This window comes from Oncorhynchus gorbuscha, linkage group LG21, assembly GCF_021184085.1.
Source record: "Oncorhynchus gorbuscha isolate QuinsamMale2020 ecotype Even-year linkage group LG21, OgorEven_v1.0, whole genome shotgun sequence".
In the NCBI taxonomy this organism is placed as follows: domain Eukaryota; kingdom Metazoa; phylum Chordata; class Actinopteri; order Salmoniformes; family Salmonidae; genus Oncorhynchus; species Oncorhynchus gorbuscha.
In genome coordinates, this window is record NC_060193.1 from 16,838,163 (window position 1) to 16,865,753 (window position 27,591).

Below are 27,591 nucleotides of genomic sequence, written 5' to 3' on the forward strand. Positions count from 1 at the left end.
CAAAATGTTAAAATGTCAACGATGAATGAAAACATTCTATGTACTCAATATTTAATCAAAGCAATTGGCTACATGTGTGAGTTTGTAGTCTTGAATGTCAATGTTTGCACTTATAGGTTAGAGCAGTGGATGCATTAAAGAGAGATGTAGGCTACGATCATCAAATCAAAAATCAAATCTTATTTGTCACGAGCCAAATACAACAGGTGTAGACTACTGTGAAATGCTTTAGTTACTTAGAGCCCGTTTCCCAACAATGCAGAGTTAAAAAGAACATTAGCTTATAAAAATAGAAAGACAAATATAACAATAACAAGGCCTAGTGAATAGTAATGATAGACTAATCAGATGTAAAGAAGGCAAACGATGATTGGTTTACTGTTGAACAATCAAAAGTCTAATACAAATGTAATATGCTTGTGATAATCCCGATCGCATTTCTACATGACAACCTAAACACTTTCATTTACTTGAATGACAAATGCTTTGTTCCTAGGTCCTTCGTTTGATTTGCATAGGTCATCACGAGAGTCCAGAGGTGGGTCCTGTTTTATTTCACCTTTATTTAACCAGGTAGGCCAGTTGAGAACACGTTCTCATTCACAACTGTGACCTGGCCAAGATAAAGCAAAGCAGTGAGGCAAAAACAACACAGTTAACAAACATACAGTCTATAATTCACTATGCAGCATATTGAGGGGTGGAGGGAAAGATACCTACCGGAGGCCTATACCTTAGTTCAGCGATGTACCGCTGTTGAAGCAGTGACTCACATGGTTTTTGACGCATACTGTCTTTTATGATCAGTAACAATGTGTTATATCTCTAGAGAGAAGGGGCAATGGTTTATAACCTACTATGTGTAATGCGATCATGTCTGTTGAGTGGCTCATTAGTACATTGTCAATAATTTTGGCCAATTTATATCATTTTTCTAAAGCACTTAATGTTGAGAGCTAATGAATTGCTCAGTGCCCACTGACAACTAGTGCACATAACAGTGCGAGGGAGAGAAAGGTTCCTCCCAATTCTCCACCCTCCTCAAAGTGTACACCTGCACACTAACCCTTGTGGATTTAAACACTTTTAAATGGGTGTAAGAATTATTGAGGTAGTTTCCACCATTGTTAACTTACATCCATGATGTGAGTGTGCAAGTGCGCACTTTGGGAGAAGGGTGAAGATTCAGGACAAAGCTTCTAGAGATCACCCCCCCCCCCCCACAACAACACACACAATGGGGGAAGTTACGAGTTCCAAGTTCCGTCCTGGTTTCCTATCACACTGGCCTCGTCTGTTCCACGGCGGCTGGGTGGGGAGACGGAACAAGGAACTAGAACCGCTATAAAAAACAAACAGCGCACAGCTATGGGGACACAAACAATGGACTCTCTGTGGCCATGTCAACTAAGGGGACTGACTTAACTGTGTGTGTGTGTGTGTGTGTGTACGTGCTAAGGGAATAGTAGCCCCATGTCACCTGAAGGTACATAGATCATGTTTTACAATCCCTTGTCCCATATGCTGGATTGAGAAGTAATGCATTTAAAACATTTACCTCTGTGACATTGGAAGTCAAGTTGGTCATTCAACAATAACATAAAAAGGAGACTGTCATGTCCAGGGGATGGAATCAGTCATGTCTCGGGTCCAGCTGCTTGTTATGGTTGAGTCGGAAACAGAACATAAGCAGCCATGAAGCACTGGCCAGTCTGTTATAGTAGAGGAACAAAGAGTTCTCTCTCTCTCTCACACCCTGTTTGCAGGCTTTTCATCTGTGGTTTCCAGCAGCAGTGCAGGTTGTGTTGTGATTAGGACTTAGCCAGGGACACAAGAAGAAACCGGAGGTGAAAAATAGATGAAGGGTCAGTCGATTCTGACTTTACACCTAATTGGTGTCTGTTACATTATTACACACTATAGCAAACCCACTATAGCCCATGTGAGACACCATAAACCGCAGAGCATCGTTGTGTCCTGTAGTTCCATTCAACAGAACACAGCGATGTAACAGCAAGGACTGCCCTCTAGCAGAAAATCACCTGAGTTACGCAATGGTAAAACAAAAATTCACAATTAAACACAAACTTTATTAGTTCAGGTGGGCGTTCACACTTCAGCAGACAAAGGTGCTCAACAACAATAACAAAAATTCACGAGAAGCGCTTAAACTTCCAAAAGGACTCATTTGAAGTCGAATGAAGTTGGAGCACGAAACAATTTAATTTTATTTTAAATCTGACATTGATTTATTGTCAGCTTGACATCCACCTGTTCACATCGCTTAGAATGGATTAAAGTGAGCTAAAATAAATACAGCCCTGCTTTTTTGTTGCTGAGTGCTCTAACTTCTTTCTACCTCAAATCAGTCCTTTTGGAAGTTTTTCTTGATAAGCACTTAAACTTTGTTTTATGGCATAAGAAAAGAACAGAGACCATAGTAGCAAACACCAATGAAGGAACATGTATTGTATATCGACTGACAAAATGCCACACCCCCCCTAGTACAGTAACCCCTCAGTACAATTACCCAACAACCAGAGCTGGGGTCAACTCCATTTCCATTCCAGTCAACTCAGAAAGTAAACAGAATTCCTATTCCACATTTTCCTAATTGAAAAGAACTGGAATTTCAAATGTACTTCCTGAGTTGAAATGGAATTGACCCCTACCCTGGAGCATGGATTTAGTATGGACACCATAACAACAAGGTATAACTAAGACATTAGAGCCTATTATACAAACGATATAAAGGTTCTCCTCAATTAAGGCCGAACACAGTTAACACATGAAGATTGTCTGATATAAAAATAATAATATTTAAAAACAGGGCTTTGTCAGTTTAGCTATGTGAAATGAGGATACGTTTTATACTAGATACTCGACATTCTTATTGGATCGGAATATACATGTACACTGACAAGCTATTGACAGTAAACAGTGACTACTAAACTATTAGGTTGCAACGAGAGTATGAGTGCTCAGAGAGGATGGTGAGGGCTTTGGGGGTAGATAAAAGAGTAAGAGTTACTAGTTGTTGGCAGATTCATGGTGGGCTAACAACCAAAATGTTTGGCTTTTATTTCTTCTTGTTGCCTCAAATATATTAAAAGAGCAAAAAACAACTGGCAATCTAATTTGAGTGTGGATTTACTACCAATGGTACTGATGGCGCCAATCTTTAATATTTTATAAATATACTTGAAATGTTTTGTAGATATAAAAATTATCTTGGAAGGCTGAGCTATCGTTGATCCACTAAAGTCCAAAATCTTTTAACTCCTGAAGGGGAGATACTTGATAGATAGGATAGTACGGGACAGAAGGCAGTTGTTGATGGTAAAAAGCTTTACAGCAACGTAGGCACTTGCGACTGATTAATCGCGTATAATTCTTGCATTTAAAAAAGTCCTTTTGAATCCCTATTCACCTTTGGATTCAGATGAGAGGGATAATTTTAGTGGTTTCTGTCGCCCCCTATTGGTACAGTTGAGTTTAGGCTGGGTGAAATGGTCTGGATTCATTACGTGAACTTTGTTGCCCCCCTAAAGGTTTACTCAGAAAACACATTCTAAACAACATAGGGGCAGGTAGGCAGTGGAATGGCATGGGCAGTTGGATAGCGCATTATCACAGTACTATCAACAGTACTTCGTACATATGCATTTCAGGTATGTTGACTATACTGAACAAAATTACAAACGCAACATTTAAAGTGCTGGTCCCATGGTTCATGAGCTAAAATAAGACACCAGAACTTTTCCAGACGCAAAAAAAAGCATCTCTTACATTTTGTGCACAAACTTGTTTACATCCATAGTGAGCATTTCTCCTTTGCCAAAATAATCCATCCACCTACAGGTGTGGCATATCAAGAAGCTGATTAAACCGCATGATCATTATCTTTTTTATTTAAAGTATCTGTGACCAACATATCTGTATTTCTAGTCGTGAAATCCATAGATTAGGGCCTAATGAATTGATTTGATTTCCTTATAAGAACTGTAACTGAAATTGTTACATTTATATTTGTGTTCAGTATAGTTGAGGGAAGCTCAATAGTGATCGGATCACATTGGAAAAAAAAGGTGTTGATGCTTGTTTTACTTTTGAAGCAAGGTAAGCTTTTATTTGTTTACTTGTATGCGTTGTGTGCTGCAATTCAGCTTTTAGCGGCCAAGTACGGCCTGAATGTAAAATTAAAAACCCAGACTACTACTTAAAATAACTTCTATCCATTTCCTAATTTAATCCTCCTTTAGGACCATAACATCTTGAAATGGTCAGGGATCGTTTGAAGTACAGGTGATGTTGAATTTGAATACATGTGGCATGGTCTTTTGTGTGTGTGTGTGCGTGTCACATGGTCTGGTTTAGTCAAATCCTTGCCAGTCACTCTGTTCAGAGTCATACTCCAGCTCCACTCCCACACAACGCACTCCTTCCAACAACATGGGTGTACCATGGTGACGGTCTGAAAAACAGGGAGAGAAAGCAACAGAAAATGAAAGAGAGCAAGAAAAAAAACATTAGTCTGTCTCTCAGAAATGGTTTAGTCCACAACATCCAACCAGTGCCAGTGCGCTCTATTACAGTGTGGTAAAGTAGAGTGAGAGACTGTAAACCCTTTGGGATTAAGCTGTAGGTTGATCCATTTCCCGGCCTCTCCACGAACCCTTTCATACAACTATATCCCCTCCAGTCCTCTGCCTGCCTACAGATGTTCAAGTTCGGATCACCACTGTGGTTTTTGTCCCTAGTTGACACGAACAGCCTGTCAATCAGTACTTTTTTGTTGTTGCACTCTTCTAATTTAAAATACATAAATGACTGAAATCAGATAATTAAATATCTAAATATACAATCATTTTCTGTTGAAAGGAAATTAATGACATGGTTTGTGTTAGGTTCCAAAGTGAATCATCATGACATCATTTATTCAAAGCTTCCAGACAGTGAAAGCAGTCGGAGTCCAAGTAAATTGTGTTAGACAGAAAATGGCTCCAACTCAAGAGCCAGGAAGAAAGAACGGGATGCAGTGATTATAAAAAGTCAGCCATGTTCAATACAGTACAAGTATTTTACCAAATCATAGGCTCTCCACTAATGCGTGACTCATTCCGTTCTACTCAGGTGATCACAGCATCGCAGTGATCAGTGATGCTCTTAATTTAAACCGTGCTGCTCACACTCACCAGCAGGTGGAAGCAGCACACTACTACATCTGTTCTCACAACCAGTCTCCTAGGTGCTAGACTGTTACTCAAGTGAACAACGCTGCAGCATCCCTCCAATAGAGTTCCAGACACTTGTAGAATCTGTGCCAAGGCACATTGAAGCTGTTCTGCCTCGTGGTGGCCCAACACCCTATTAAGACAGTATGTTCCGGTTTCCTTTATTTTGGCAGTTACCTGTACCTCTACAGGGCATATACTGCATGATACCACAACACAATCTGTTTTGATCAGAAAATATCCATTTTAGGAACGGGACATTGCATCACACTGGAAAGGAGGTTAAGTGATGCAATGGTTTCATATTGATCTATTTTATTTTTTATTTATTACCCTGTTTACTCCCCAAATTTGTGGTATCCAATTGGTAGTTGCAGTCTTGTCTCTGCAACTCCCGTACGGACTCGGGAGAGGCGAATGTCAAGCCGTGCGTCCTCCGAAACACGACCCAACCAAGTCGCACTGCTTCTTGACACAATGCCCGCTTAAACCGGAAGCCAGCCGCACCAACGTGTCGGAGGAAACACTGTATCCTGGCAACCGGTGTCAGCATGCACTGCACCCAGCCAGCCACAGGAGTCGCTAGTGCACGATGGGACAAGGACACCCCTGCCGGCCAAACCCATCCCTAACCCGGACAACGCTGGGCCAATTGTGCGCCACCCCATGGGTTTCCCAGTCGCAGTGAAAGAGCCTAGACTCGAACCCAGAATCTCCATATTGATCAATCTACACTAGGAACCAAACGGAGGGGGGGGGGGGGTACCCAAATTTGTCCAATAGACTTGTTTTTGTTGGACTAATGATTACAACCTAGATCATCCGAGCAGTGTGACTGAATTAAATACGACCTGGAATGCCCCCACTGGTTTTGTTATGGGTGTAACATTAGATCTACCCTAGGGCACACAGAATACAGTAGGTCTCATTTAAAACCCAATAGGAGCGCATCATGCTCTTCCAGCATTATGATGAGGCTGGCCTCTGTGGTCTTACCCATGACGCGGGCGTGCACCTTGACCCCCACGCAGACGTCCTCCTGGCTCTCACTGACCAGCATCACCTCCTCACACAGCACCCCCTCCTGGTGGGCCATGTACTCACATGTCACTCTCAGACCACCTGAGGAGAGGGAGGGGGGGGGGTGAGAAGGGCAAAAAGGCAGAAGGATAGGGAACACGTATACAGAGAACACACACATACACAGGGGAGCAAAATGTCAACCAGAGTGGGAAAACTCTGGGGTCAAACACATTAACACAATAAATAACACACACACAGTCCAAGTGTTCACAGAAAGGTCACCGGGATGGGTCACCGGGATGAAAGTAAAAGGTCATGGTTTTCCAGCAGATGGTGTAATGGAATGGAGCAACTCACTCAGCTCAATGCTAAAACAAACTACTGAAGCGTTGAAGTGAGTGGTAATAACCCTCATTACGAAATCCAGAAACTCCGAGGGATGTTAGCAAAACGGTTCAACATTTCAACATTTCCTTCCTTCAATTCGGATTCTGTCATGGACCGACACACTTTCAGTCTCTCCTGCACATTTGAGATGTACAGCTACTATAAAACATGACTGACATGAAGGTCTGGCCAACCGGAGACTGGGCAGAGATCAGTGGAACTTAAAAAGGGTTAGGGGGATTACACTACCGTTCAAATGTTTGGGATAACTTAGAAATGTCCAAGACTCGGACATACCCTCTGGTACAGGAGTGATATCAGTGATGCGGATATGGGGGTTGGGTACTGGAGCTGGAGACGCGTCCTTCCCCAGTGATGGAAGCTCCGGGAGGGTGAAGACAATCTCATACTTGTGCTGGGTCTTCAGGAAACCAACCTGATAGATATAAAAATAAAAGAGGGAGTGAATATGAAAAAGGGCATGATGGGGTGGGGGGGGGGGGGCAAGCAAAAAAGCTGCAAGAGAAGAGAGAGAAAGTAAGAGCGGGAGAGAGGGTGAGCGCAAGAAAAAGATTTAGAGAAAACGAGAGAGAGGGAGAGCGAACGAAAGGGACCAAAGGATGACCCTCTGGCCGTGTCAAACAAGCCTCACATGACCCTCTGGCCGTGTCAAACAAGCCTCACATGACCCTCTGGCCGTGTCAAACAAGCCTCACATGACCCTCTGGCCGTGTCAAACAAGCATCACATGACCCTCTGGCCGTGTCAAACAAGCATCACATGACCCTCTGGCCGTGTCAAACAACAAACAAAAACAAGTGAGGGAGAAAAGAGTGAAACACAAAAACCCAGTGCTTTGATTAAATAGCTCTGCAGCATACAGTCTGTCTCCAGCCATCCCACACACTGACTACATCCCACCACATCTGATTTAAACAAGCCCGTTGGGTTAGGTTACACCCCCCTTCCCCCACATGTTTCCATGGCAACCCACTGGTTCCAAGGAGGCAGCAGAGAACTTCAGACACGCGGCACATTCACCGCTGTCGTCTGTCTGGTGGACCCCAATTCCCACACCGGGGAAGCAGAATCAAAGGGCCGTCTGAACCGCAGCACAGTCACACTACACGCCCACGACTACAGTGCTATGCTGCAAAGAGTTCTCTGATCCACAGTCATCCTCTGGTAAACAGGAGGGGAGAGGACTGGCATAGTTGGGAATGAATCTTCAGAACAGACACAGAAGATTAGCAGAGATGAGAGAGAAACTCGCCTCCTCCCCTTTGTTGTCATACAGGTTTAGGGTTGCAAAATTCAGGAACTTTTAATAAATTCCCTGGTTATCCCGAAATCCCGGTTGGAGGATTTGAGGAATAAGGAGAGAATAAGCAGGAAATCCAGAATCCTCTAACAAAGATTTCTGGTAAATCAGGGAATTAATTGAAAGTTGCTGGAATTTTGCAACCCTATAAAAAAAGGTTCACCTCATAGTTCAAAATGGCAAGAAAAGAAGGATGGCTGGGAGACCACTGGAGATTGAGGGGAAACATTATGGATAATCCTAGCTCTCTGGGTGTGCCGTTTTGATAACTCTTACACGGAACCCAAACCGACTGCGCGCATAAATGTATTTTGTCCCCCCATACCAAACACAATTACGACACGCAGGTTAAAATATCAAAACAAACTCTGAACCAATTACATTAATTTGGGGACAGGTCAAAAAGCATTAAACATTTATGGCAATTTAGCTAGCTAGCTTGCACTTGCTAGCTAATTGGTCCTATTTAGCTAGCTAGCTTGCACTTGCTAGCTAATTGGTCCTATTTAGCTAGCTAGCTTGCACTTGCTAGCTAATTGGTCCTATTTAGCTAGCTAGCTTGCACTTGCTAGCTAATTGGTCCTGGGATATAAACATTGAGTTGTTATTTTACTTGAAATGCACAAGATCATCTACTCCGACATATAATCCACACATAAAATGGTCAACCGAATCGTTTCTAGTCATCTCTCTTGCTTCCAGTCTTTTTCTTCTCTTGACTTTATATTGCAATTGGCAACTTTCATAAATTAGATGCATTACCGCCACTGAACTCGTTCGTCTATCATTCACCCACATGGGTATAACCAATGAGGAGATGGCACGTGGGTACCTGCTTCTATAAACCAATGAAGAGATAGGAGAGGCGGGACTTGCACCACGTTCAGCATCACAAATAGAACTAACTTCTATTTTAGCCCGTGGCAATGCAGACACTTGTTGGCGGGTGCGAGCAGTGTGTGTGCAATAATTGAATAATATAGATTTCTAAATGTATTTTGCACCATGTTCAGCATCACAAATAGAACTAACTTCTATTTTAGCCCGTGGCAATGCAGACACTTGTTGGCGGGTGCGAGCAGTGTGGGTGCAATAATTGAATAATATAGATTTCTAAATGTATTTTGCACCATGTTCAGCATCACAAATAGAACTAACTTCTATTTTAGCCCGTGGCAATGCAGACACTTGTTGGCGGGTGCGAGCAGTGTGGGTGCAATAATTGAATAATATAGATTTCTAAATGTATTTTGCACCATGTTCAGCATCACAAATAGAACTAACTTCTATTTTAGCCCGTGGCAATGCAGACACTTGTTGGCGGGTGCGAGCAGTGTGGGTGCAATAATTGAATAATATAGATTTCTAAATGTATTTTGCACCATGTTCAGCATCACAAATAGAACTAACTTCTATTTTAGCCCGTGGCAATGCAGACACTTGTTGGCGGGTGCGAGCAGTGTGGGTGCAATAATTGAATAATATAGATTTCTAAATGTATTTTGCACCATGTTCAGCATCACAAATAGAACCAACTTCTATTTTAGCCCGTGGCAATGCAGACACTTGTTGGCGGGTGCGAGCAGTGTGGGTGCAATAATTGAATAATATAGATTTCTAAATGTATTTTGCAACACACGCAACGCGAGCGGTGTAGTCAGGGTATTATGATCATTTTCACGTCAGACATGTTAAATTATTTAATCCAAAACCCAAACCCACCTTGACCATAAAGTTCCCGTCAGGCTGAGGGATCACCATGACGACAGAGTCGTGGAGCTTCTCATCAAAGTGGACATGGGACGGCGTTCCGGCAGCTGGCTCTTCTGAGAAACCAACTCCTCCCGCCTTTGCTGCGGAGCCTGAAGAGGGAGAGAGCAACTAACTTGTTACACACACAAATGGTAAGGGACTCTGGTACAACAGTTTCCAATGGGAACAACATTCTTATGCCAGTGACACTCAATGAGTGGTTAGTGGCTATAAAAATTTTAAAAAATCTAAGAAAAATCACAAAAAAATAAACTGGAAAGAAATCAAAGGGAGAAAAACATGGCATCTTGAACTTTGAGTTGTTAAATCGACTTCATTTCAGTCATTTGAATGCCTCTTCAAAATGTCTGTGATCACTATTAAAAGCAATAGTAACTAAATATATTTGTAATCATGGAAGGAAAACACATTTTTCAGGAAGAAGATTGAGGATTTGATATGAGGTAAAGAGTAATAAAGAAAATACCTATCCCTTATCTAATACTGTAGAATGCCCTGCAGTCACAAGATAAACAACATTATTGTCTATTAAACGTTCATAAAATGGACATTTAAAGGAAACTACCGGTCAGAGCATTTGGAGATGGAACAGACAAAATGGTATTCTAGAAGATACTGATATAATAGATCTCTACCACTGTCTCTCGTGGCTCTGGTCAAAACTAGTGCACTATATAAGGAATAGGGTGCCATTTGGGACACAGCCCAGGTTTGTTTGAATGCCTTGTGGAACACATTAGATCCCTGATCTTTTGAAATGCTGTACCTTGACAGTCCCTCTGGGATACATTGTCACAGTATCATCATATTCATCAACATTTATATCTCCTTATTTCATTTCCCTTTAAAAAAAAGAGTGATATGCATCTACAGCATTTATTCCCATTGCCTTGCTTGGGTTAATCCCATCTGGGTCAAGAAGATAAGAGTTTAGGAGTTACAGGCACTGTGATTGTATTTCTTTAATAACATTGGGAGTCAGAATTTCATTAGGCAGCGGGTGGCTGTTTAGATTAAAATGATATTAAAAGATAAGATATGAGGAAATATAAACCTTGAACTTAATCAACTTTACAGTTGCATGGTTTCATACCAGTGCCTTCAGAAAGTATTCACACCCCTTCCCCCCCCCACACTTTGTTGTGTTACAAAGTGGGATTTAAATGGATTTAATTGCAATTCTGTCAACGATCTACACAAAATACTAATGTCGAAGTGGAAGAAAAATGTGAATTAAAAAAAAAAAAAAATGGAAATGAAAATACTAATAGATCTTGATTAGAATTCAAACCCCTCAGTACATGTTAGAATCACTATTCGTAGCGATTACAGCCGTGAGTCTTTCTGGGTAAGTCTAAGAGCTCTGTAAACCGGGAGTGTACAATATTTGCCCATTACTCTAAATAAATTGAAGCTTTTTCGAGTTGGTTGTTGATCATTGCTAGACAGCCATTTTCAAGTCTTGCCATAGATTTCAAGCCAGAATGTCTTCGCATTCTAGAAATCGCCGGAGAGGGAGGCAAATCCAGACTCATCGTGGAGAAGAAATGTCGGTTGGACTGAGCGATATGGATGGCTAGCCAGGCAATATTCTCAGTTTACTCAGACAACTAATGTACAGTAAGTAAATTCATTTTGCCGACCCCACCGACACAGACTTTGAATACCAAAAGATCTGGCTCATATGGCGTCGGTAATATGGGTCAGAGCATTTGACCTGGTTGGTCTAGAAGCAAGCCGTTTTCATTGTAATGGTGAAACCATGACGCTAACACATCTGCACTCGCTTGTTTCTCTAGGGCACTCGGAAACATGGGTAGAGCGCCTAGGAGATTATTTTCTTTCATAGCCGCACACCGCTGCCAAAATAGAACTCCTTGTCGCACAGCAAGATATTTTTGTTGATTATGCAATCCATTTGGTCACACTTTACAGCCCTGAGGTGAGTCAGAGTATATCTGTGTCCACTCCAGTCTGAAGACTACCTACTATGCTACACTAGTTCAAAGGATTTGTGGATTCAGACAATGCTGAGAGAGATCCACAGGCTTTCAAACAAGACCATTCGTTAATCCACATTCTCTGGACACTAGCCCAGACAGTGAACTGGACACTGTTCTGGCTAGATACCAGGCTTGGGTTCAAATAGTATTGGTTTTCTTTCAGATACTTGGAAGCATTAGATTGAGCCTGTTTTTTTAGAGTCAGGTGGGCAGCGGTTTGTACTTTTGAGCCCATTTCATTGATTCCATAGTGCCAGGCAAACTCAGTCAAGTGTGGCTGAAGTGTTTTGAAAAAAAAAAAACATACATACACACTATTTGAACCCAGGTCTCTTAGCTGCTGAACACCCAAGGCCTGTTACATCTACTACAGTGCAGTCTACAGTACAGGAGCTGGCTTCTCGGTCTGGTAGTCATAATCTTGCTATCTTTTTCCCCTCAATCTACATCTGTTGGTCTGGGTTTGGATCATCGTTTCTCTCCTAGCCCCTGTTGTATATTAGATGACTGTGTCTACCTCGTCCTCTCTAAACTGTCCTTTCACTATCCCCTCCATCTTTGCCTCGTGTCTATTGTCTGCACAACACTTTAAACAAAGATCGATCACTAACTTTGTCTGATAACCATGGTAACAGACTCCATTGGGCTTGTATCTCCAAGTTCAGTTCCCTCTTCCACCCCTTGCTATTTCTTTCTCCCCAATGACCAAATTAAACTCACACACACACCCCACGCTTTCGCTCTCTCGCTCCCTGTGAAAGCGGCAACATCCCAGACACATGAAAAATACATTGAAGCGAAAACAAATAAGATGTAAATCTACACTCTCATTCAGCAGCCTAATTAAAGTGAGAACAAAGACCCAGGGAGAGGAGAGTGCTTTGTGTGCAGAAACAACGCCTCCAATCTCCACTGGGGGGGAAAGAGATGTATTAATGACAGTGAAAAATGTGTTGTCACTTTTAGTCCGTCTCCCAGGTGCTGTTCTCTTGCTGTGTTTCTATGAGGATCCCTGAACACTTCCTGCCTATCTGTCATGTGCAACATATTCGTTCACACCGAGTCACACACACTTCAGACTCGATTCAAACAAGTCCACATTGTGTTTCCCCCCATGATTCCCCTAAAAATGCATTCTTCCAAAGACTTTAAATTGATGCTTCTAGTTCAGGAGAATAAGCTGTAGTATGTGTGCATTGTAAACAAAGACATTTCATACAGAAACATTGCCATGTCGGGGTTGGACTGCCATGTCGGGGTTGGACTGCCATGTCGGGGTTGGACTGCCATGTCGGGGTTGGACTGCCATGTCGGGGTTGGATTGCCATGTCGGGGTTGGATTGCCATGTCGGGGTTGGATTGCCAGGTCTTATTCTCATCTTGCGAGGGGGTTTCCTGTACCCTTCCCACCCATCTCTTCTTTAAATTACACACACTAAGTAAGCATTTGTATACTGTAGTGATGTTAAAACAGTGAAGAGGGGGAGAAAGGTGGGGAAGAGAGAAAGAAAGAGTGGGGGAGAGAGTGGGGGAGAGAGAAAGGAAGAGGAATTTTGGAGGCTCCCTGTTTGATAGCGAACTTGAGAAGTGATACAAGTGTGAATTGGAAATTATATTTTTAGCATATCCCACTCTCCCTGAAACACCCTCAGAGAGTGGGGTCCCAGCCCAGGGTCTGCCATTATCAACAGCAACCCTGGAGGAATTAGGGTCAAGTGCCTTGGACTCGGGCAGACAGATTTGACACCTTTCGGTTACTGGACCAACACTCTAACCGCTAGGCTACCTGCCGCCCCTGGCTTTGAGAGGTGTGAAAGTAGGAGGGAGAGGCTGGAGAGTTCTACGAAGACTGATGGAAACCTGATCCAGACATCAATGTCTGCCAACCCTTGGGAGGCTATAGGGCAGGGTTCATCAACTAGATTCAGCCGTGGAACAATTTTTTCTTGAGGGGATGGTCAGGGGGCCGAAACATAATTACAAATAATTTGTAGAATGCAAATGGACCGCAAGAAACCCAAACAGATATAATATTTCACTAAAACAGAATAATTTCAAACTTTGCTTACATTTGTATACAATTACGTGTCTCTCTATTACGCGTGGGAATAAAATCACTTGGAGCTGATTTGCTGGTGTTAACAGTATTATGTCCAACAATGAAAATAAAATGTAAAAACCATCCACGGGACATATTCGGGCAGCAGGCTTCCAGTTTGGGACCCTGCTATTGGAGTTGTTTCTGGACAGGGTTCATGTGGGGGAAGAAGAAGCTTAGGTAATAAAGCATGATATACTACAGTACCCATAATGCTCTGTAACCATATGCGTTTTTATCCACCTAAAGACGTTGGCAAGAGTAGGCAACTAGATTCAGCAGCTGGCCAATTTTTGGTCGGAGCGGATGGTCGGGGGGCCAGATCATAGTTATAAGAATCTGTCAACTGAAAAATTGGCCACAACTATGCCCAGAAATAAATTGCATTTGAAAATAACTAATTTCATAGCTTGAACACATTGAGACATATGAGAGCTGCCCTGTGTTTTGAATTGAAAGACATTTTAGAAATACCCATTATTGCATTTAAAACCACATAACAGGGGAGCAGGGACAAGAGTCTATACAACAATATAATCGAAAAGGGTACTTACTCTTCCTAGCAGTAGCCATGCCAGGGTTGGTCCACTGACAGAGAGAGAACCCAACAGTCACAGCCTGGTCATCTCTATGGCCCAGTCACAAAATAACCCTGAGACACGAGAGAGGGAGAGAAACAAGAGAGAATAAAGAAGAGGTTTCAATGATAAAGGATTAACAAAAGAAGGGGAGGGCAACTAGGAAAGAGCTTAAAGCTAAAGAAAGGAGAAAGTCACAACTGTAATGAATTCAGGAAATAAATACTTCTGAAAGACGAGCTGGTATTTGTCTTTAATAAATCCTAGCCCCATGTTACTAACTCTGTTCAAACGACGGCACCCAGCTGTGTGTGCCAGACTATCACCAAGGGAGAGGGGAGGCTCCCGACTGACTTAAATGAAAGAAAAACAAACATTCAAACGAGGATTCAATTAAAACCAAGGTGTCAGATGTTAAAATAAACATTTTTCAGAGAAACTCGCAGGTTTCTGTGAAAGAAAGGACGTAATATAACCTTAACAAAAATCAAGGGAGGCATCTTAAAAAGATTGTTGAAAGATGCAGCACTCCTAGTGAGTCCAATAACGTCAGGTGAGGGTCATACTAAGAAAAATGACAAGTTCCTCTGACTGACTGAAACCACTGGCCTGAAAAGAATGGACTGGTGACCAGTTGCAAGTTGGGTGTTTCACCATATTGCTATTGCCTGTTCATTCCAGTCAGTCAGTAGCTAAAGAGAGGCTGTTGGATTGTACCTTGGACGTTGCCACAATTGGAAGAGTACAAATCCAAGAGATGTGCTTATTTACAATTCAACTTAAAAAAATACTAAATAATTGTGCCGGGGCCTCCCGAGTGGTGCATCGGTCTAGGGCACTGACTTGCAGTTCTAGAGGCGTCACTACTGACCCCGGTCCGATCCCAGGCTGTATCACAACCGGCCGTGATCGGGAGTCCCATAGGGCGGCGCACAATTGGCCCTGCGTTGTCCGCATTAAGGGAGGGTTTGGCCGGGGGGGGGCTTTACTTGGCTCATCGCGCTCTAGCAACCTTGTGGTGGGCTGGGGGCCTGCAGGCTGTCCTCACTCATCAGGTGAACGGTGTTTCCTCCAACACATTGTTGAGGCTGACAGTACTTCCGGGTTGGAGCGAGCGGTCGCATCCGCACTTCGCTCCGCAGGTAGTATAACTTTTTCATTACATTTCATTACATTTCATTATAGTACAACGGTTTGATTTGTCTAATCTTAGCAATTTCTTCTTAGCTAGCTACATAGCCGTCTTTGTATCAAAGATAATTGCGTAATTATCGCATTTTGTCGTCCTAACGTAGTCTTCACTGCTATTTGCCCAGCAGCTAGCCAGCTAGCAAACGTCCACCGAATAGCTGCACTGTAGAAACTATTACACTCAACTGAACGACTTGATTAGTGTAGTGTTAGCTAGCTACATAGCTGTCTTTGCGGTCTTCGTATCCAAGATAATTGTGTAGTTTAGAGTGTGTAGTCTTAGAGTGATTATCTTAATTTATCGAGGTTAGCTAGCCAGCTATTTGTCGTCCTTAACGTAGGAGACACTGCTAGCTAGCCAACAGCTAGCCAACGTCTACCGAATAGAACAACCCGGTCGCATTCCGCTTCGCTCCACAGGTACTATCACATTTTCATTTCATTACAGTACAACGGTTTGATTTGTTTGATCGTAGCTAGCTACATAGCTAGCTACATAGCAGTCTTTGTATCAAAGATAATTGTGTAGTCTAGAGCGACTTTCTAGGTTAGCTAGCCAGCTATTGTCGTTCTTTTAACGCAACGTAGCGTAAACAACACTGCTAGCTAGCCAGCTAGCCCCCGAATAGCAGCACTGTAGAAACTATTACACTCAACGGAACGACTTGATTATTGTAGTGTCAACAACGCAGCCACTGCCAGCTAGCCTACTTCAGCAGTACTGTATCATTTTAATCATTTTAGTCAATAAGATTCTTGCTATGTAAGCTTAACTTTCTGAACATTCGAGACGTGTAGTCCACTTGTCATTCCAATCTCCTTTGCATTAGCGTAGCCTCTTCTGTAGCCTGTCAACTATGTGTCTGTCTATCCCTGTTCTCTCCTCTCTGCACAGACCATACAAACGCTCCACACCGCGTGGCCGCGGCCACCCTAATCTGGTGGTCCCAGCGCGCACGACCCACGTGGAGTTCCTGGTCTCCGGTAGCCTCTGGAACTGCCGATCTGCGGCCAAAAAGGCAGAGTTCATCTCAGCCTATGCCTCCCTCCAGTCCCTCGACTTCTTGGCACTGACGGAAACATGGATCACCACAGATAACACTGCTACTCCCACTGCTCTCTACAGTTCCCACTCAGCCCAGTCAAAACTGTTCGCCGCTCTGGCCCCCCAATGGTGGAACAAACTCCCTCACGACGCCAGGACAGCGGAGTCAATCACCACCTTCCGGAGACACCTGAAACCCCACCTCTTTAAGGAATACCTAGGATAGGATAAAGTAATCCTTCTACCCCCCCCCCTTAAAAGATTTAGATGCACTATTGTAAAGTGGCTGTTCCACTGGATGTCATAAGGTGAATGCACCAATTTGTAAGTCGCTCTGGATAAGAGCGTCTGCTAAATGACTTAAATGTAAATGTAAATGCTTCCGGGATAAGAGGGCGGGTGTTAAGAAGCGCCGCTTGGCGGGTCATGCTTCGGAGGATGACTCAACCTTCACTTCCCGAGCTTATTGGGGAGTTGCAGCGATGAGACCAGATCGAAATTGGGTAGAAGGGGGAAAATACACATCTTTTATACCATGCCTTCGGAAAGTATTCAGAACACTTGACTTTTTACACATTGTTAGGTTCTAAAATTGATTCAATTGTCCCCCCCCCCTTTTAAACCCAATACCCCATAATGACAAAGCAAAAACAGATTTAGAAATGTTTGCTAATTTATTAAACAAACTGAAATATCACATTTATATAATTATTCAGACCCTTTGCTCAGTACTTTGTTGAAGCACCTCTGGCAACGATTACAGCCTCGAGTCTTCTTGGGTATGATGTTATAAGCTTGGCACACCTGTATTTGGGGAGTTTCTCCCATTCTTCTCGGCAGAACCTCTCAAGCTCTGTCAGGTTGGATGGGGAGCGTTGCTGCACAGCTATTTTCAGGTCTCTCCAGAAAAGTTAGATCGGGTTCAAGTCCGGGCTGTGCCTGGGCCACTCAAGAACATTCAGAAACTTGTCCAGAAGCCACTTCTGCCTTGTCTTGGCTGTGCGTTTCATTGTCGTGTTGAAAGGTGAACCTTTGCCCCAGTCTGGGTTCCTGAGAGCTCTGGAGCAGGTTTTCATCAAGGATCTCTGTACTTTGCTCCGTTCATCTTTCCCTCGATCCTAACTACTCTCCCAGTCTCTGCCCCTGAAAAACATCCCCACAGCGTGATGCAGGCACCACCATGCTTCACTGTAGGGATGGTGCCAGCTTTTGCTTGGCATTCAGGCCAATCTTATCCAAGGCCCTTCTCCCCCGATTGCTCAGTTTGGCCGGGCAACCAGCTCTAGGAAGAGTCTTGGTGGTTCCAAACTTCTTCCATTTAAAAATAGAGGTCACTGTGCTTGGGGACCTTCAATGCTGCAGACATTTATTGGTACCCTTCCCCAGATCTGCGCCTCAACACAATACTGTCTCGGATCTCTACGGACAATTCTTCAACCATATGGCTTGGTTTTTGCTCTGAAATGCACTGTCAACTGTGGGACCTCATATACCACAGGTTATTTCCAAGTTGTAGAAACATCTCAAGGATAATCAATGGAAACAGGATGCACCGGAGCTTATTTGAGTCTCATTGCAAAGGGTCTGAATACTTACGTAAATAAGTATTATCAACATTTTCTAAAAACCTGTTTCTGCTTTGTCATTATGGGGTATTGTGTGTAGATTGCAGAGGACATTTTTTACTTCATCCATTTTAGAACAATGCCATAGTGGAACAAAATGTGGAAAAAGTTAAAGGGTGTGAATCATTTCTGAAGGCACTGTAAAGAAGAATTGAATAATGGTAAGTGATCTACTACAGCAAACATTTTGTTTGCTATAGACAGACAGGCTTTTACCATGTCTTGTAGCCAAGTTATATTACCAGAGCAACAGAGGCCTGATACATTCCAAGATGACTTCTGCTCCCTGACACATTTAATCATTTGGAACAGTGAGTAAGAACAACTCCCTCGCAGGAGATCAAGGACCCCTAAAACCGCTTTAGGTTTGAACCCAGTTGTCTATAGGTTCAAAAAGTCTGGGAAAGAAACACTACCTCCTTCTACCTTCTACTGCAAAGAAGGAAGAAGCATCCTAGAGGGAGGTGATTCAAAATATGACATGTCCATTAACAGAAACGCTTGCACACATAGATTGCCTTGTATCTTAACTCATGCCTGATTTGCACTATAGGGCTGAACCAAGCTATACTGGGCTGGCCTGGTTACGCATCCACCAAAGCTGCTGGAAGCGTGCAATGTGAAAGGAAAGCAGAGCCAGCATGGTGAGGTTCAGGTCAGCATAATATATATATATAGAATAAACCCAACATGTAACAAAGATTTCACATGACTGGGTATACAGATATGTATTGGTTGGTCACAGATACCTTAAAACAAAACTAAAAGTAGGGGCGTGGATCAGAAAACCAGTCAGTATGTGGTGTGACCAGCATTTTCCTCATGCAGCGCAACACATCTTCGCATAGAGTTGATCAGGCTGTTGACTATGGCCGGTGGAATGTAAAGGAATGGGTCCAGATTGTCTGGGATATTGGTGTTGATGTGAGGCATGACCAGCCTTTCAAAGCATTTCATGGCTACAGATGTGCGTGCTACGGGGCGATAGTCATTTAGACAGGTTACCTTGGCATTCTTGGGCACAGGGACTATGGTGGTCTGCTTGAAACATGTAGGTATTAGAGACTGGGTCAGGGAGAGGTTGAAAATGTCAGTGAAGACACTTGCCAGCTGGTCAGCTCATACTCTGAGGATGCATCCTGGTAATCTGTCTGGCCCTGCGGCCTTGCGAATATTCACCTGTTTAAAGGTCTTACTGAAATCGGCTACGGATAGAGTCATCACACAGTCATCCAGAACATTTGGTGATCTCAGTCATGATTCAGTGTTGCTTGACTCAAAGCAAGCATAGAAGGTATTTAGCTTGTCTGATAGGCTTGCGTCACTGGACAGCTGGTGACTGGGTTTCCCCTTTGTAATCAGTGAATGTTTACAAGCCCCGCCATGTCCGCTGAGCAGCAGAGCCAGTGTGGTAGGATTCGATCTTGGTCCTGTATTGACGCTTTGCCTGTTTGAGGGTTTGTCCGAGGGCTTAGCAGGATTTCTTATAAGCGTCCAGATTAGTACCTGCGGCACTCCAGGAACAGAGATGTCTACCTACCCCTGGGCTTGGCTGATGTAAAGTTTTTGAGGAAAAAACAACACTTATACAGTAGCCTATAGATTTATGTAAACATGTGAATGTGTTGTAGTTCAACCTATGAACTACTAATAATGTATTCTATTCAAACCAATATCACAATGAGAGAGATACAGTGCAAGCTGCTCTCAATATCACATTCTGCAGTGGACATAGCATGACACCAAGAGTGCCATATGCCAACCGAGACAGCTTACTGTAGACCCCCTAGGTTCAAGTAGATTTTTGGCCCTAGTACTACACAGCTGATTCAAATAACCAACTCATCATCACGTTGATTATTTGAATCAGCTGTGTAGTGCAAAGGCAAAACATGCACTTGGAGGGTCCCAGAACCGAGTTTGGAGAATCCTGCTCTGGACTACAAACTGTCTCAGCTGGGGGCAGGAACAACTCACTCATGCTACCAGTGACTCTACCGTGGATTCTATTAAGACTCTCTCACTTGAAATTAGCTCAGTCTAACATTACTAGTTACCTTATCCATTTGGTAGATTTACGTTGCTAAATTACGTTAAATGTAAATTGAGTTAAGTGCAACAGTAAAAACCTCGCATTTCTGCAAAGTTTAGCCTATAGTCTAATATTTTGAGAATATACGACTACGCCCTGTAACGAGTTTGAACCTGCTCGTCTCGATACTTGCTGCCTCGTTGCCCTCGCAGTACAATAACAAAAAGTTCAAACTGTGCTTACGCTCCAGCAACTGCAGCAAACAGCATGGAAATATTGCTCACAAGAACTCACCTTTCTTGCAATTGAGGCTAAATGCACACGCTGCAACCAGGTAGTGTCCTATTGTCGGTTGTATCCAAATCAAGGATAGGCCAAGGAATATGGGTCCACAGAAAATGAATAAACAGTAGAATGAACACCCACCGTAGATACGCATCCACTCCCCCTTGGTCATCACTAGTTAGCACAGCCACAAAGTCGTTACTCGCCTATTTCTATAATTTATCTTCTTAAAATCTGATTTAGATTATAACCGTAACCTTAATCGCACTGCTAATTGTATGTCTAACTTTAAAATAAGACCAAAAATCTCATTTTTGTAACCAATTTTGAGTTTGTGGCTGAAGAAATCCCTTTGTGGCTGGGTTATTTAGTGGAAACCACTCCCCCTTTCGTTGGATTAATTTCTTCCTCCAATTTCCGCATTGGTTACGTGATTTACTATCCAATTCTGGAGATTTCTGGATCTAAATTACAGCGTTTGTCAATGTTGTTTATGTTCGTGTAAACAATCAAATGTTAAACTCACATAAGGCATATCTACAGTAAGAAATGTCACAGGGGTTTTTCTCTTTCCACTCACCACTAAAATATATTAATGTTATGATGTCGCCACATTGTGGCCACTTTAAGTGTAGCTGAAGTGAGGAGGAGAATCAGCTACTTTTGGAGGACAGCGGAAGTTAATAATTATTATTGTTATTATTATTATTATATATTTTTTAACAACGCGTCTCTGCTCTTGGTCTTTAACAGATGTCAGAGATAGAAAGGCTTTTATATATTTCAAAATGACATCCTATGGGCCCAGGGACCAATCACAATGAATAGCCTACAAAATAAAACATGATGTGAATGGTTAAATCAGTTGCAGAAATCTGATCAATATTTGACATTGGCGGATCAGGTTTAGTGTTAACTAATGGGATATGTAAACACATGCTGTAGCTGCACTTACCTGACAGCCAGGTGTCATTTGGCTAAATAAATGTAACAGAACTTTCAATCATCATGAGAGAAAGAGCATTTAATTTCAAGTAATAATAGGCTACATTTAGTTGAAAAGGGACAATTGTAATTTAGGTGGGATAGGTTAAATAATAGTTTTATTGCGGATATTTACATGTAATGAATAGGACTTAATAGCCTAATCAAAATGCTACAATTTCCCACAAACTCATCTTGTAAAGGCTTTATTCGTGATAATTACATGAATACAAGAGCTACCTTATATCATAGAAACTGTGTAAATGAACAATTAGTGGTGTAAAGTACTTAAGTAAATCTATTTTAAACTTCTACCTAAGTGTTTTTTGGGGTATTTGTATTTAACTTTTCTAACTGTATTTTTCACAACTGTTAATATTACTTTACTACATTTTTAAAGAAAATGTTGTACTTTTTACTCCATACATTTTCGGTGACACGTAATTACTCCATACATTTTCCGTGACACCCAGGACAGGAAAATTGTCCAATTAACGCCCTTATCAAGATAAATTGGAGAGAAGTAATTGTTGAAGAGTATGCCTCAGATCTACATACAAGGTATGACAATTAGATGAAGTTGGCAAATATGGCAAAAGTAAATAAATAACCCAGACACATTTTGAACAAGAAACATAATTGCATTCGTGTTAACATGTGCTGGTCAAATAATATATATTTTGCGTCTTATGATGCACTTGAAATGTATGAGAAGGCCGCAGGCTTTTCCATTCGCCATTTCAAAGTGTGGTAGGTAAACATGAAGTTCAGAAGCAATTGTCAAAAATATTTTAAAAGCAGACAAAAAGTCAAACCATTGTATAGCATAATTGCATTAGTGTTTTAATGTGCTTTTTTTCACCGAAGTAAAGTTGGTTTTGTACTCACACATTCGGACATTCAAGAGACATTCAACAGACATTCAATCAACAGACAATCGCCAAAATCCATTTAAAATTGTAAAATCCTTAACTAATTAATCGATTGTCACAGAAACATACAAATAGATATGGTTTATTATATAAATGTCTAGCATACTTTTACTACCTTTGTTTTGAATAAAAATTCCAGTTTTGATTTGATGGAAATACATAAAATCTATAAGATGCCATTTAAAGAAGTATAAATCAATAACTAATTCACCGTTTGTCACAGATTCATCAAACTAGGTATGATTTATTCTATAAATATCTAGTTTACTTTTACAACCTTTGAGTAAACATTCCAGTTCTGATTTGATAGAAACGCATAACGTGTATAAAATGCCATTTAAAGCTATATAAATCAATAACGTTTTCACTGATTATGACAGAATCATCAAGCTATGTATGATTTATTATATAAATGTCTAGCATACTTTTACAACCTTTTGTTTTGAGTAAACATTCCAGTTTTGATTTGATAGAAATACATCAAATCTATAAGTGGTATAAATCAATAACTAATTCACCCTTTGTCACAGAAACATCAAACTAGGTATTCTATAAATGTCTAGCATTTTCAACTTTTGTTTTTAGTAAAAATTCCGTTTTGATTTGATAGAGGGCATGTAGTGCATCTAGAGGGCGTGTGAGTCTAACGAGTCTGTTATACCGAATTCGAACGTCAACAGTGAAGAGTCGACTCCCGGATGCTGGCCGTAAAAACAAATTTAACTACATCTTGATTTACCCAGATAATCAATAGATATTTACCATTCAAATAAATTATTATCATTATGTTGTTATGTAGTTAGATTGGTAAAACAACGTCAAAGTGAATGTATGTATAATGTGAATGTATAATTGACTCATTAATGCATACATGGCTGAACCATACATGTGGTTCCATAGTGTAGTGGTTATCACGTCTGCTTTACACGCAGAAGGTCCTGGGTTCGAGCCCCAGTAGAACCATTTTTTTTGCGGCAGGCTGCCTAGCGGTTTGAGAGGTGAGCCAGCAACCGGGGTGTTGCCAGGTCATATATCTCGTGTCTGACAAGACAAATCTGTCTGGAAGTGAGCTGGCAACCGGAGTGCTGCTGCACTGTAAAAAAATAATCTGTCTGTAAATCACATAATAATAGTATTACACATAACAGAACTGAATAGCATATTATAACGTTACTGTAAGATAAATAAAAAAAAACACCACTGCATTGTTCTCTTATGCAGCCAAAAGCCAAAAATACATAGGCTTTGCTGCAGTTTAATACCATCCGCTCTAAAAAAATCATTCACTGTTAGGAATGTAAAGATTAACCGATCATATCAGTCCCTGGTCCAAATGTTTAAGATGTGAGTGCATCTTGTGGCAGGAGACCAACCAATCCAATAGCTTTCATCAGTCAGAAAATGTATTCAAATGTTCCGAAATGCCGGGTTCACAACTTTGTTGTTGCTCATATTACTTTCTTGTTACCTTGTGAAAATACCTCATCTTTTGTCGAACTAAACATGTAACTGTAACAGTCATTGATCAACAAGCCATTTTTCATGCCAAACAACCCTGGCAATATCAGTAGCCTAGTCAAACTGCACAATGCACTGATTTGAGCGCCTGTCCAACAGCGGGTAGGCTGCGCGTCACCTTTAGCATTCAAATGTTTGTAAAATAGCTTGCTCAATATCAGGCTTTATTAGTTAGGTTGTTAGGTTATTGTTTTTACTTTGTGGCAGGCTGACTACCTGTTATGCGAGTGCAGCAAGGAGCCAAGGTAAGTTGCTAGCTAGCATTAAACTTATCTTATAAAAAAATAATCAATCTTAACATAATCACTAGTTAACTACACATGGTTGATGATATTACTAGTTTATCTAGCTTGTCCTGCGTTGTATATAATCAATGCGGTGCCTGTTAATTAATTTAGCATTGAATCACATCCTACTTTGCCAAACGGGCGATGATTTAACAAGCGCGTTCGCGAAAAACAAGCACTGTCGTTGAAACCAATGTGTAACCATAAACATCAATGCCTTTCTTAAAATCAATACACAAGTATATATTTTTAAACTTGCATATTTAGTTAATATTGCCTGCTAACATTAATTTCTTTTAACTAGGGAAATTGTGTCACTTTTCTTGCGTTCTGTGCAGCAGAGTCAGGGTTTATGCAGAAGCTTGGGCCACCTGGCTCATTGCGAACTGTGTTAAGACCATTTATTCCTAACAAAGACCGTAATTAATTTGCCAGAATTGTACATAATTATGACATAACATTGAAGGTTGTGCAGTTTAACAGCAATATTTAGACTTAAGGATGTCACACATTAGATAAAATACGGAACGGTTCCATATTTCACTGAAATAATAAACGTTTTGTTTTCGAATTGATACTTTCTGGATTTGACCGTATTAATGACCTACCGCTCGTATTTCTGTGTTTATTATATTAAAATTAAGTATATGATTTGATATAGCAGTCTGACTGAGTGGTGGTAGGCAGCAGCAGGCTCGTAAGCATTCACTCAAACAGCACTTTCCTGCATTTGCCAGCAGCTCTTCGCTGTGCTTCAAACACTGCGCTGTTTATGACTTCAAGCCTATCAACTCCTGAGATTAGGCTGGCAATACTAAAGTACCTATTAGAACATCCAATAGTCAAAGGTATATGAAATGCAAATGGTATAGAGAGAAATAGTCCTTTAATAACTACAACCTAAAACTTCTTACCTGGGAATATTGAAAACTCATGTTAAAAGGAACCACCAGCTTTCATATGTTCTGAGCAAGGAACTTGAAGTTCGTTTTTTTACATTGCACATATTGTACTTTTGCTCTCCAACACTTTGTTTTTGCATTATTTAGACCAAATTGAATATGTTTCATTATTTATCCAAGACTAAATGTATTTTATTTATGTATTATATTAAGTTAAAGTAAGTGTTCATTCAGTATTGTTGTAATTGTCATTATTACAAATATATATATAAAAATCGGCCGATTAATGGCATCGGCTTTTTTTGGTCCTCCAATAATGGTATAGGCTTTGAAAAATCATAATCGGTCGACCTCTAATTGTAAATTGTTTCACCAATATAAAGAAGCCTAAGCAACCGCCTGAGACACAAATCCCACGCGTTTTGCCTGCCACTCATCCCTCTCCCTCTGCTGGCCTGCCTGCTCGGTCTCTTTGCTAATGATTCAAGTGTGTGTTCAGTCTTCGGTCTGTTCATTCAATCAAAGTGATTTATAAAGCCTTTTTATATCAGCTGATGTCGCAAAGTGCTGTACAGAAACCCAGCCTAAAACCCCAAACAGCAAGCAATGCAGATGTAGAAGCGCGGTGGCTAGGAAATACTCGCTAGAAAGGACTAACATCCATCACTCGGCAACCAGAACTGCCAATAAAATACTATTGAGATGCTGCTCTGCGCAGCCTGCCTGCCTGTTGCCTGCGCGCATACCAATCTCTTAAAGTACTTTAAAGTTTGTTAAAAGCCATGACTTACCAAGAAATTTAGTAGAAATAAAACGCATCTAGCTACCATACCATAAAAAAAGCATACAAATGAACACGGCAGCACATCATTCAGCGATGTTTATTGTTGTCAGGGAAAAAGCATAATTCTACTGTCACTTTTTTTAATGGTCTGAAAAGTTACCAATTGTCGCTATTGACATGTTACTGTAGCTGCGTTTTATGTCTGTAAAGGCGTGCGTAAGATATAATTTAACTGCCCGGCCCTAGCAGTCATACATACGTAATATAATTATTCCGCATTGTGAATTGATGTGGAATTGTAAGATTTTTTTCTTATCGTATTAATGAAAACATGATACAAAACATGTCTGTTTATATCCATTTGTCACATCCCTGCTATATTTCCGATCCAAAGTGTGCGGACAAAAAGCAAACGTTTCCCCCCTTATCTGATAGGGGGGTGGTAGATACCCAGTTTCCCTCAAGGCTCAGCTCAGGTGCCTACATACACCATAGACATTTACACTGAGTATACCAAACATTAGGAACACCTAATAATGAGTTGCAACCCCCCACCCCATTTTGCCAACGGAACAGCCTCGATTATTCAGGGCATGGACTCAACATTTTTAAAAGTATATATTTTTCCATATAGGGAGATACTTGGCCAGTTGTACAACTGAATGCATTCAATTGAAATGTGTCTTCCGCATTTAACCCAAACCCTGCCATAATCAACTTCCACATCGTCAGCACCCAGGGAACAGTGGGTTAACTGCCTTGCTCAGGGGCAGAACAACATATTTTTACCTTGTCAGCTCAGGGATTCAATCCAGCAACCTTTCGGTTACTGGCCCAACGCTCTAACCACTAGATATAGACACACCCTATGTGTTTTCATAAAATCATCTATATGCATTGAACTTGTTTGATGTTTAAAGCTTATATTTTGATGAAATAAGACAAATGCCTCAAGAGGGCGCCAGAGATCTAGATAACAGAAGTGAGAAAAAAACTTCACCTGACCCAACTCCCGCTTTCGCTGTTTCTGCCATTCATTTCTCTCCTGAAATTTCCGGTAATAGGCTACACAAGGAGTCGGCAACCTTAAATAGAATGCCAATTTATCTTACAATTTCTACCGCTCTACATACCAGTTATGGTTTTCATATGCACATTTTGGTGAAACCGTTTAATATAATTCATATTCAAAAAATGTGTAATGTGGTTAATCAAAATTTTATGCAAATGAAAATTATACAAACCAAAAAACGAACTTCCATTGCCTAACTATGTAAAAATAGATACATCCAACAAATCAAAACATTGTGGCCTGAAGGTAGAAAATATCCGTATTAAAAATAAATATCTTATAAATCACATCAGCTGCGCTTGGCCTGTCTGCAAGAAGCTTGATACATTGCATCAACTATTGTAGCACTTGTTACTTGGTCTGGTGCAAAGCTCATGCTAGCAAACTTGCAACATTGTAGAAAATATTCTGGGCCCTCAGATTCCAGTGCCAGTGAGCTCTGGACAGACACTGCTTTAGGCTATTTTGCGCAAGGGATAAGAAGTTGACCTGTTTTATGAAGTTTCCACCGGATCAG

At 41.3% G+C, this 27,591-nt stretch overlaps 1 protein-coding gene and 1 non-coding gene across 3 annotated transcripts; one reads left to right on the plus strand and one right to left on the minus strand.

Moving 5' to 3' along the window:
* Positions 1-2,069: 2,069 nt before the first annotated feature.
* LOC124008578 (UPF0687 protein C20orf27 homolog) lies at positions 2,070-20,898 on the minus strand. Of its 2 annotated transcripts, none has more exons than XM_046319966.1 (6): positions 20,737-20,898; positions 14,394-14,491; positions 9,688-9,827; positions 6,942-7,080; positions 6,231-6,356; positions 2,070-4,474 (listed from the first exon to the last, which is right to left on the minus strand). In XM_046319966.1, exons 2-6 carry the CDS (start codon positions 14,410-14,412, stop codon positions 4,374-4,376), a joined length of 525 nt encoding a protein of 174 aa, XP_046175922.1. In that variant the 5' UTR covers positions 14,413-14,491; positions 20,737-20,898; the 3' UTR covers positions 2,070-4,373. The 2 variants fall into 2 exon arrangements, with proteins under 2 accessions (XP_046175922.1, XP_046175921.1); XM_046319965.1 differs by having other exon boundaries at positions 20,605-20,743.
* Positions 20,899-23,401: 2,503 nt separating this feature from the next.
* trnav-uac lies at positions 23,402-23,474 on the plus strand. The gene has a single exon. It is a non-coding gene; the product is annotated as a tRNA-Val (tRNA).
* The last annotated feature ends 4,117 nt before the right edge of the window (positions 23,475-27,591 follow it).